This window comes from Schistocerca piceifrons, chromosome 7, assembly GCF_021461385.2.
Source record: "Schistocerca piceifrons isolate TAMUIC-IGC-003096 chromosome 7, iqSchPice1.1, whole genome shotgun sequence".
NCBI lineage: Eukaryota > Metazoa > Arthropoda > Insecta > Orthoptera > Acrididae > Schistocerca > Schistocerca piceifrons.
In genome coordinates, this window is record NC_060144.1 from 419,606,006 (window position 1) to 419,618,920 (window position 12,915).

The window sequence follows — 12,915 nt, forward strand, 5'->3', positions numbered from 1 at the left end:
GATAATGGACAATCTGTCTGAAACTTCTCACCAATTAATAAATAAAACATTCTACCCAACAGTTCCTCTAATAGTTACTGTAACCATATAAAAATTATAGACCTGTTTCAGCCACAGCATGCTGGACTCACATTGACAGAGTCTGTCTGTGATCGTTGTGGTTTAGTGATTTCACTGAAACCCCGTATTTCCTTTTCGATGACGGATAAGTAACAAAAGAACAAAATAGGAGCTTCACTGTCAGGCAATGTGGATGTGTAACTACTTCAACTGTTAACTTATATGTTAGAAGCATGTGTCCACCCTTTCACCAAATAATAACTCCTTAGAGAGTCTTGTGTATCTGATGATCGAAATTGCCAATTACACAGACTTAAGCTTTGAAAGGTCTTATATTTGTTAATCCTCAAACATTGATTCTACATAGAAGAAGAGTTATGTTCATACATAACAATTATGGTAGTTATAACAGACGTATATCGGTATTTTAAAATAATTGTGTTTCAGGTTTCACTCTTTGAAGCCGGCCGCTATGGCCGAGCGGTTCTAGACGCTTCAGTCCGGAACCGCTCTGCTGCTACGGTCGCAGGTTCGAATCTTGCCTCGGGCATGGATGTGTGTGATGTCCTTAGGTTAGTTAGGTTTAAGTAGTTCTAAGTTCTAGGGGACTGATGACCTCAGATGTAAAGTCCCATAGTGCTTGGAGCCATTTTTCACTCTTTGAGCTGGGGTAATTCCTTTGTAAGAACCTGAGTAATTGTAGACGCTCCTTACAATATCACATACAAGTAAATACAAGCATATCCTTTATACTCTCTGTCAGTAAACTAATTTTTATTTTGTGCCATTTGGATAAGCGAACTGCAATGTAACTCTGTTTGAAAGAATGTTGTCGTATTTGATTGTTCGTAGGGCGAAGTTCGGCGTCTATCACGTGGACTTCAACAGCACAGAGCGAACGAGGACTCCCAAGGCGTCGGCGAATTTCATTGGTGGCATTTACAGGAACAGGACTGTTCCTGAGGAGTACTTCTAGTTTTAAGATCAGCCTTACACTCGATAACATTCCTGCTTCTTGTTAAATATTCGAAGTAACTCCCGAAGTTTTTAGGTTTTCTTTCTCGACAAAAATGTATTTAACTTGTATATAGTCCTAGATGTGTTAGCAATATCAGTATGATATGAAATAGTTCTGCTATACCCTACCGATTATTTCCATGAAATTATCACTGGATTAGTTCATTCTCTAGAATTCTCTAGTAGAAGTAAACGCGTTGTTTCGATTAAATGTGGCCAGCTGTTCCATGCACCAGTTTCAATAAAGTAATCTACACCTGTACTTTTCATTTCTTATTCAAGATCAGTATCTTAATAAACCGAGAGATACCGCTATACAACAAATTGCTTCACATATTTTATTACAACATCTTTCAACCTTTTATCTTTTGTTGAGTATACACCTACACGAACTATATTTACTGAAATTCGACATCCTTTGGTGTCCTTTAGCGATCCCTTTCTAGTTACAGCAGTTTATCATATGACTGCCACATCTTCTACTCGATGTTCATCGCAGTTTCTGATGTAGCAATTCAAAGTTAACAATTTTACTGTCAAAATTTGTCGAACTGTTGAACGTCTTCCTGATTCTCTCACGTAACACTTGGCTTAATTAAATGGCATTTGACTTCATCATTTAATACACGCAACGTCCTTTTTTAAACGGCATTAAGACTTTGGTTGTACATAAGCTTTTACGTTATGCATTAAATCAGCATGGTGAAGTAAGTAAACATGACCACAGAGGTGAGGACAGTGACTCCTAGAGCACCGATCGTTCTTCCCGTATGATATGGCAACAAATCGGATGAAAATAATTCGTGACAGTGAAAAGAAATTATTAAAGATGAGAACAGTGTAGACGGCTTACGGAATGGTCCAAACTTGGTTTCCTATGAATGACTATCGAGGTGACTAATGATAGACGATTTATTGTAGAGATAAGTGATGTAGGAAAGCTGGATTGAGAGGGCAGTGCGATAGCCACGTTGTTAATCGCAGGGATTAGAAGAGAAGCTTAGGGATCCTGTTGTAGAGAAGGCAATGTGATAATAGCTAGATCAAGGCGAAACACGAAGTCTTAAAAATCATGCCTCACATAACGACCCAAGGTCGAGGAAGCAACAGAAGATTACAGAACGCCTCTCTATGAGAATGACACGAAACGTAAATTAATCAAAAATTGTGTTAATTCTGGACCTTTCCTTTGCTTTGCTGTAGAAATAGTTATTGCCATTAATTATCATGTGTACTACAAGGTTTATTAGAAATAACTAGTTCTTCAGCTAACTGTCAACGAGAACATTGTGGAGGTGATATGCATATTCTGACAACATGATTTTCTGCTAAGAAAGTACCTTATTTAAAAGTGATGATTCGTAGCACCTATTTCCACAAGATATCGGCGAAAGAACTATTGTGAAGGTAGAATTTTAGAGCGCCCCAAAATTGTGTCAGAATCGTTCCAGAAACTATTGAATTTTAAATAATGATAAGGATTGGAGATGTGACGCTACAGTTGAATGTTGAAAACTAGGTGTTCTGGTAATACAAAGGAAGATAAGGTTCACCACAGAATCGGTGAGGAAAGGACGTAACCCTGAAGATGTACATAAAATACATTCTGCTCGATTCAAAATTTTTCACCGTTTAATATCCGTTGTTAACAAGTACTGTATTTCTGATTCTGAATCTGTAAGCTTTATTACACAAACTGCAGTTTATTTAATTCGTAATCAATATGATAGTGTATTTATTTCTGACTGATCGTAATCATAATGAATATGTTGTAAAGTGCTGGGCAATAACCAGGGAACGTTATTTAAAATTATCGATAGCAATGAGGAGATGGCAGTAGCTGTGCCATTGTTTATCTTTGCATGCGGAGAGTCTCTGTCGCGTTGCGAGCAGAGAGGAAGCAGAGAACCTTGAGTGATGAAAGAGTGCGGAAGTGTTTGTCGGGCGCTCCCGCAGATGCGGTGTGCAGCTATGCTCACGCCAGTGTATGCGCGTCTGATTCGTTAACCCGCGAGTATTGAAAGCACGGTCGGAGTGGACAGGTGGAGGAAGCTGCAGTTACAACTATTGCCCGTCCCGTGGCTCTGGAAGCGACTCGGGGTTCTCAAACAGCAGCAACAGCAGCAGCTCAGCATTGCCGTCGGCTATATTCTTCGTCGTCCGCTCAGCTACAACATCGTAAGACCGTTAGCTGACAGGTACAGCTCTGTAGAGTCTTTACACAGTTGAATGTCTTTCATAAAGTATGACTAACTTAAATAACAACTTGCAATAGTTAAAAATTGTAGGGCACCTGTGTTGTCATTGTCCTCAGATATTATTACCGGGCAGGTCCGTTTCCTTTTCATGCAATCACTGAGTGTCGTAAGAATATGAAAATGGATTAACTATTTACTGCCAGTCATGCGTGTTTGCTAATGACCAGTTTCAGGCTAAATTTTCTGACACACTAACTGCTCATTCTTGTACTGCATAACAGATCCTTAAGTAATTTACAGGTTTGCGTATTAACCCCAGACACATAAATTTACGTAAAATTTCACGAGCAAAACTAATAACTAAAGATGCAGCACGAATTAAGGTTACACATTTCATTTATTCTGTATTTAGCTTAGCGAGTGACTTCTGCTGGCTTGGTATGTATTTTATTGTTGTTATTTTAAAAGTAAAATCAGCTGCTCATTTGCTTAAAGTCAGTTCAATGCAGACTTTCAATGATCAGAAGTAAATTACTGACCTTTTCCTAATTTTTCATTGCGTTACTCTGAGGTTACGGGAAGTCACTTTTACATAACAAAGTTTAAGTTAAGTCAGTCTGAAACGTCCCCATAGAAAAATTTATGAATTACTATGCTGGTTAACCCCTTACGTTATTGCACGTACTCAGACATTTCGCTCTTTACTTATTCTGATCAACAATAAACTGACACACAATATTTTTAGCGCAACGCAATCTGACTTTCAAAAATCCCTACAAAAGAATGGCCCTGACTAACACTAACCTGTACCTTTCACAAATCACTTACCTCACAAATATCTTCGTTACTCGAACTACTGCAATACAGCGAGCGCCACTACTGCCAGCTAAATAAAAGATTCTAACTACTGAAGGCACTACCTACGTATAGGCATAGTTAGCAAATGACAGATTTTGATAGAGAAAAAACAATGTATTTATCTTAATAGTGTTCAAAGGTCATAATATTTATAGCAGTTCATGACATCCAGTCTTACAAATTTACTGTTTCTGATGGACACACGTCCAGATCATCCGCTCTCAAAACTCCGCCATCTCTCTCCCCACATCCAACACTGCTGGCGGCTCACCTCCAACTGTGTAATGCTACGCGCTGTTAACAGCCAACTGCCCAACACTACAATAGCAAATTCCCACAATGCCACCCAGCCACAGACTGCACACAGCACAGCCAGTAATTTTCATACAGAGCGCTCCGTGGCGGTGGTGTTACCAATATAAGAACCTAAACAGCCTACTCACAAGTCATTCATTTAAGCAGTAACTCCACTTTACTTTCAAAATTTAGTGTTTGAGAATAAGTAACCGCAGACTCAGTGCTGCCTGACTCATTTACTTTCTTGTGAACTGTTGTCTCGTGGAAAACCGCGACAACCTTTTGTTGCTTTAATTTGGACATTACCTTTCTTAAGATTCTGGATATTCATTAACCTAGGGAGTTGGTAACCGTTTAATTACCCCCTTTCTAGTTAATTAGTGTTTTCTTCGTATTATCAGTAATCTTTGCAGTAAATATTACCTGGTAACCTTTTCCCCCCTCTGTGGTTCGTGACCGATTGCACTATATTCCTCCCATTTCAGAATTGTCACCAGTATTTAGAATAGATTCTTTCTTCAGAAGGATCTGTTGTACACTTTAACTAACAGGTGTTATTTTCCTTTGGTAACGATAGCCTAATTCACTATAAAATTTCTTTAGGCATATGCAATCACGGTCACTTATATCGTATTCCAGTAGGCCGATTAGGAAGGCGGAAGTTCCAAGGAATAAATGGAAAACACTGACAAGAAGAAAGGAAAGGATGGTAGGGGATCTGTTGAGACATCACTGAATATCTTCCGTGGTAGTAGAGGGAACTGCAGAGGATAAGAACTGTAGAGGAAGACAGAGACTGGAATATATTCAGAAAATAATTGAGGACGTAAGTTGCAAGTGCTACTCTGGGATGAGAAGCCTGGATTGGGAGAGGAATACGTTTTGGGTTCTATCAAAGCTGTCAATTGACTGATATCTAATAAAAAGGACATGATCAGACTTCAATATCTCACAGATGCACTGTGATATTACTAGCTACAGGCTTGCAGGGACAGGAACAGTGAGTGTAGTTGACGGGCCAGATAGGTGGGCCAGCAGGCCGAGGCTTGGCTAGCAGCTGTTGGAGCACGCATGTAGGACCCAACAGACCTTTAGGGGAAGGTCCCGAAGCAGTTGTAGCTCAGCTGGTCTCTTTTGGATGTAGTAGACAGAGGCGGTCACAGTGGGTTTTATATATATATATATATATATATATATATATATATATATATATATATATATATATATATATAGTATAAATTTTAAGTTAAAGACCAGAGTAACTCGAAAAATAAGCTTCATACGAAAAAATATTTAGAATCCAAAGTTGACTATTTTCGAGGAGGACATCTGCTGGTGCTAAAATTAGCCCGCCAGCCCAGCCCTCTGGGGACCCCAATTCTTATTGCACAATCAGATTGTACATTAAAAACCACGTACATTTTGTCTTAAGCATTTGTTTTGATTCTTGGTAATTGACGCTGTAATTCTAGAAAATCTGTGGTCTCATTTTTGGGTGGAAAATGGTTACAGATAAATAAAAGATGCTTATTTACTTCGTAAATTTTGATTCTCTAAAACTAAAACTCTGCCTCTTTCCCTACAGGGTGGGTTCAAGAAACAGGAATTAGAGTTTCACAAATGTTGACCCAGATATAAAACTGCGGAAAAAATTAATATAGGGTCACATTTGTAAAACTCTAATTCCTCTCTCAAACCCCGACCTGTGGAGAGAGAGGGAGAGTTTTAGTTTTAGCGAATCAAAATTTACGAGGTAAATAAGTACTTTTTGTTTGTCCATAACCATTTACTACGCAAAAATGAGGACATGGATTTTATTGAATTACAGCGGCAACTAACAAGATCAAGACAAATGTTTAGGCCAAAATGTACGTAGTTTACGTAGAATCTGATTCTGCAATAAAAATGGGGATTTCCATTCGAAATTTTAAAGTTGCCTCCCGCCCCAACCCCAGGGGGCTGGGCTGGCGGACTAATTTTAGCACCAGCAGATGTCCCCCTCGAAAATATTCAGCTTAGGATTCTACACATTTTTTCGTGTGAAGCTTCTTTTTCGAGCTATTCTGGTTTGTCAACTTAAAATTTACACCCTGTATAATGCATCACGTGCATTTCAGACATGCTATGCAGAAAACAGACACTTAAGACAAATTGCAGTGGTAGGACTAGATCAATGCATCTTTATTCTTCATTCTAAACCACATGCTTCAAAAGTTACAAATGGTTTAATTACAACAGTTTATAAAGTTGATAACAAACAAACCAATCATACATCGTTTACACATGATGTGTAGTATGAAAGCTGGAGATATCAGTAATAACTAACTATACTACTTTTATGATCAGGCACATGTATACAAAATTCTATGCAGTTTACTAAATTCATAATCAAATTTTCCCATTACTACAAATTCATTTCGCATGAATGTAGCACATCAGAATATTCCCAGGCACTTACCCACTATTCCCAACGTATGAATAATCATAGTTTATTGCTTTAAAAATAGTTTTAATCTGAATTTGAAAACGACACAAGGAGAAATTTACCAAGCACCTCTCTCTCTCTCTCTCTCTCTCTCTCTCTCTCTATATATATATATATATGGCTGCTTAATTTACTATTGTATTGTGATTATGCTCAGGAAGCTCTTTTGTCATGATCTTCATGGTCCTTCATTTGTCAGCATTCACAGTGGTAGGTTGGTGAGCTGTATTGAGCAACTTCCTTATATATTAAATTTTGCTAACCACTTATTTCTACTATTTAATGGTTTATAGAGTATTTTTTTCCAAAAGATTTAGGCTTAAATGCAATGGCGCACAGCTGCTCCCTCTTGAAGTGAACCAAGCTAATGATGTCTTACGCCATACGTTGCCCACTGTAATAACATCAATACAATCGTAATGACGTGTGCGTGTCTAATAAGAAAGGTAACAACTTAGCGAGTCGTTTACGGCCACAGAAAGCACATAATTTTCTAGCATTGTTTTGCAGTTTTACCAAGTGTGTGTATGTGTGAGTGTGTGTGTGTGTATGAATGGGTGGGTGGGAATGACATAGTAATTACTGCGTGTATTATTTAAATGCTACTGCTTGCCCACATGAGACAATGCGTTTTTAAAGCTGAGTAAACGGAGTCTTCTGTGGAGGCATAACAATCGTGAACGCATATGTACGATGTTTCTCTACAACTCTGAAACAAGTTTATCAAAGAACACCTTTTTACACCTTTCCAGATATGTAGCATTCAAGATAAATCACACATGTGCCACTGAACAAATGGAGAGGAACTGGTGGTAACCATGGCTCTCGACAAAGATAACTCTTATTTGAAAAAATTAACTTTTATCATACAGCAAATGAATCACTGGAAGTTTACCAGTCATAACTCCATAAACGGGTGCATGAGGCTGTCCACATTTTGTTGGCTTTTTATTATGTTTTTTGCAATGAAACTTTTTTGCATTTCAGCCTTTTGCTGAAATGTTATAGATCATTCATCATGTACTGTCAAATAGTATGATTTCAGTTACTTCTAAAATTTGGTTTGGTGTTCAACTTATGAAGTACACCCAACAGCAGAAAATGGGCCACTGTGGAAGATACAGCAAACCACTTGACAGTAGCAGCAGAAAACCCTAGTCAGAGTGTAACATCAGACGGAGGAAGCCAGTCATTGATTCAGGAAGTGAGTGATGCCTGGCATTCACTCTATACCATTAACAGGGGAGCTATATATGTTATGGGACAAAGAGCACATAACTCTCTTATGTAAACAAATCGGCCACTTTCCTATTCTATTTCAATGACCCTCATGTAAACAAGCCACTCACTTGGACTCTTAGTCTTGTTTGCTTGGGATATACTTCATATCCCATCAAGAAAATTTTCATTATCGTAATTTATGACAAAAGAGAGTTGTTGAGTAGTGTTTACCCATGTATCCAGATAGCTTCAACGTAATCTAAATTACCATAATGTGTGATTCAAAGATGTCTCCTCCCATGCCATGCAGTACATTCGTTTTGATCCCCAACTACCAGCCTCCTACCATCACCACTCTTTGGGTTCAAAATGGCTCCGAGCACTATGGGACTCAACTGCTGAGGTCATTAGTCCCCTAGAGCTCAGAACTAGTTAAACCTAACTAACCTAAGGACATCACAAACATCCATGCCCGAGGCAGGATTCGAACCTGCGACCGTAGCGGTCTTGCGGTTCCAGACTGCAGCGCCTTTAACCGCACGGCCACTTCGGCCGGCACTCTTTGGGTACCCGTTACTATTAGACACTTAGCTTTCATGCATTGTAACTTGGTCAATGAACATCCGTAAATTCAAATGGTATTAGCAACTCTAATTTAGGTCTTTCCAGCAGCTGCCCGGGATAAGTCGAGCGGTCTAGGGCGCTGCAGTCATGGACTGTGCCAATGATCCCTGCCGAGGTTCGAATCCTCCCTCGGGCATGGGTGTGTGTGTTTGTCCTTAGTATAATTTAGGTTAAGTAGTGTGTAAGCTTAGGGACTGATGACCTTAGCAGTTAATTTGAACATTTTTTTCTTTCTAGCAGACTATCGTACTGAATGCTAATTTCTGAGGTATATGACGCTATTTACCGTTCTGAGACTATTTGTTAAAAATCTGCCAGTTTTCTCCCACTTTTCAACTATAAACATGCAAATAAGATTCTTTAAATGTCAACAATTACCACCATACTCTGTACCGAGCAATCACACAAATACAAGACACTGTTTGATATTTCGGTGCAATTAATTACAATCTGGTCATTTTTCTCGTATTTTTTAAGAATATTTACTCATGCAAACATGGAACTGTAAGTGTTCAACAGATACTACCAGCGTGAATTTTCTGCATGCAGCGCAGCGTGTGACGCTGTTTACCGTTCATTAATACTTTGAAAACCACCTCGAATTTTCAAGAATTTACACATAAATACAAGACTTTTAAATGTTTCACTATTTTCACTATGCGTTATTTAAACATATACATTGACGTCCCAGTAGTTCACGGAGTACAAATAATCACAATGCAGAAAACATACCCCTGCTACATTTTTTTTGAACATAAGGAACTATTGTGTGCATTATTAATGTGGTAAATCACTCTCATTTCGCCTGAGAAGAGTCTATAACCGTAAGATTATTATGGAACTATGAATAATTGTGGTAAGTCTAAGTACGGGCGTTTATACAGACACACGCAGGACATCACTAATTAACCCTATCACCTACACTTGTCCACCAAGAGTAGGAAATAGAATAGCTATGCACTTTATATTATAAACAAATAAAACGATTCAGCACCTCTCCAACAATGTGGAACATGTCCTGTAGGATAGCCACAGCTGGCAATTTCTGCAAATGCATACTACGTAACAATTACTTCTCAGAGACACATACCGCCACAGCTGCTGCATATTGGGTCTGCTTGCTCTTACAGTCGATTCACATCCGAGATGCAGAAGACAGCCACTGCCGCTAAGATACTTTTGTTTTTACATAGCGTTGAGGGTAGAGGGAAACGATCACTTTAAGCTTACAGTTCCCACCTAGAAGGGTGAACCTTATCATCTCTAATCTGGCAGCCAGAGTGAACAGCCAAAGGCAACGGTCTCAAAAACGAGCTCAGAGAGAATGGGCTGCAGGGGTGCACCATGCCACAAGTCTCAAACGAACCATACAGCAAAATCGCATTTAATACGATACTTATTCAACCAGGGTGCAAATTTAAGACGTCCAATCTCTCTCCACATACTCTATCTCATCTAAATTAATTGAACATCTAATAATAATAATAATAATAATAATAATAACACACTTCAGGTTAGAGGGTCTCAGGAAACGACAGAAAGGGCGTCCGTGTAAAAGGGGGCAGGTGAAACGCAGTAACATAGTTGTAGAAACGATCGGTGTTGCAGTTGTAAACTGTCGTAGCTGTGTTGGGAAAGAACTAGAGCTCCAAACCCTAGTAAGAAGCACTGAGGCTCAAATAGTTGTAGGTACGGAAAGCTGGCTAAAGCCGGATATAAGTTCAGCCAAAATTTTTTCAAACGACTTAACAATGTTCAGAAAGGATAGATTAAATACAGTTGGTGGTGGAGTATTTATTGCTGTCAGAAGTAGTTTACCTTGTAGTGGGACTGAAGTAAATAATTCCTGCGAAATAGTATGGGTAGAGGTTATACTTGACAATCGGATTAAACTATTAATTAAATTGTTTTGCCGACCCCCCGACTCAGAATATATAGCTGCTGAATAGTTCCAAAAAACCTGCGTCTTATTTCAAATAGGAACCCCATTCATATAATTATAATAGGTGGTGACTTCAAACCACACTCGATATGTTGCAAAAATTATTAGTTTAAGGCCGGCGGCATGTATAAAACGTCATCCGAAATTGTACTGAATGCTTTCTCAGAAAATTATTTTGAACAATTGCTTCATGAGCCCACTCTAAGCGTAAATGATTGCGAAAGCATACTTGACCCCTTAGCAACAAATTATCTTGGGCTAATAGGGAGTATCATGTCGAATACAGGCATTAGCGACCACAAGACAACTGCTGCTAGGATCAATGACGTAACACCCATAACCATCAAACAGATACGCCAAGTACATCTACTTGAAAAAGCTGATAAAATGCTCTTCACGCCGTTTTAAGAAACAGTCTCCACTCCTTCCGATCTGATCACGTAAGCGTACAAAACATGTGGAATGATTTCAAAGAGATCACTATCGTAGTAATCAGAGGTACAGTGTGCCACTCCAAAGAGCCGTTACGCGTATCCTCCTCTGTTGTTAGTACGATCCATCCACATACCATTCATTAAGAATATAGTGGGTATAAGGAACACAGAAGAAGACACGAAAAGTTTTAAATCCATGGCTTTCCTGCCATACGTTGGAAGCCTATCGTCAACGATAAGATGGATTCTCAGAAAACACAAAGTGAAAGTGATTTTTCGTCATCCACCAAAGACAGCAGCACTTATGTGTTCCGTTAAAGATGATCTGATGCTTTGGAAGCCTGGGGTTCACAACACCCCCTGAGAGTGTGGCCGCTCATACATCAGACAGTCGATATGTACAGTCCATGAAAGATGCACAGAACATCGCAGGTACACCCGGTTTTACACGCTAATAAATCTGCAGTGGAGGAGCACTGTATTGACACTGGGCGTTCTATGTTGTACGATAACGTCGAAATTTTAGCCTTGACTTCATCTTTCTGGGACTCAGTAGTGAAAGAAGAATTGAAATTCGGTTGGCGACGAATTCAGTTAATAGAGATAGCGGCTTCAGCTTGGAAAAATCATGGAATCCGGCACTTTCTGTGATCAGCTCACAAAGTTGCGACGGTGCCGCTCACAGTGATACATCGATATCACCTTGTGGATCGTCAGTGGAGGCATGGATCTAACTTCTTGCATATGTTATACCTCTTTTCCGCCGATCAACGTCTGTGGCGGCTTGTGTATTCGTGGCCGCATGCGCAGTAGCGCGGTCCGTGGGGTTTAGAAGGACGGAGCAAGTGCTGGAGCGTCAGTCACCTCGGCTCACTCTGAAGATGGCTGGACGATATGCCGCCGAAATATTAGAAGAAGAAGAGAAATTCATGCGGCTGCACGCCCGAAATTTTATGGAACACTCGCTGGGTCATTTATACCGATGTGACTGCTTAGTGTGACAGCCACAACCAAACTTGAAACGCAATTTTATCAGTAGTAGAGTTTTTTAAACTCATTGCCTTAAGATTCCTGCAGATGAATCTGAGCCTGACATATGCTTTTGTATTTTATGGCAGTTAATGTTTGCAGCAACAGTGCAGAGGATATCTGAACCTGTTTATGCGCAATACGTTAATTTGTTTATGTTCAGATCAACTACCACTTCCTACACTGTCACAAACGCCCGACACCCGCCCCCCTCACTGACCTTCCATCAACTTCCTACTGCTGTCTTATACACAACTTCGTCATTCATGAATACCCTACGTCCAAGCAAATACAAAACAAGCCTCCATACAGTGCACTGAGGAGCGCACAACATATCAGTACTACTCACGCCCTGACAGAGCAAAATATTATTGTCTATACTCCTCAATACGTACTCCTGACCCCCATATGCTTTGGGATAAATGAGTCGTCTTTCCCCCGATCTCTTATCTGCTACATTTTCGAATAGAGCGCACCAATCTATACGATTCTAGCAGAAAAATGATGTGGTTGCTTCGAAGATAAGCCGAAACCTATCATGTAACGTGATTTTATCGGAAACAGTAGTAGTAGTATTAGTAGTAGTGTTTTGTAAACCACTTGTTTCGTGGATGAATTACGTTTCTCCCAGCCTTACTGCTTCTGCCTTTACGTTCTTATCTTATGACCTGTTGTTTCTCCCTACGACAGATGTGGTCTGCAAGGACGCCTGTCAGCATGGATCCACAATCGTCAAATTTCACAAAACAC

At 39.6% G+C, this 12,915-nt stretch overlaps 2 protein-coding genes across 2 annotated transcripts in view; both read left to right on the plus strand.

Annotated features, from left to right (window-relative positions):
- LOC124805754 (myrosinase 1-like) overlaps positions 1-1,036 on the plus strand; it is a 59,918-nt gene extending 58,882 nt beyond the window's left edge. The window contains exon 11 of the mRNA XM_047266322.1: positions 913-1,036. Within this exon, the coding sequence (XP_047122278.1) occupies positions 913-1,036 (124 nt within the window). The remainder of the gene's footprint in view (positions 1-912) is intronic.
- A 1,965-nt stretch (positions 1,037-3,001) lies between these two features.
- Positions 3,002-12,915, plus strand: part of LOC124805177 (myrosinase 1-like) — a 113,121-nt gene continuing 103,207 nt past the window's right edge. The window contains exon 1 of the mRNA XM_047265664.1: positions 3,002-3,275. The gene's annotated coding sequence lies outside the window, so the exon portion shown is untranslated. The remainder of the gene's footprint in view (positions 3,276-12,915) is intronic.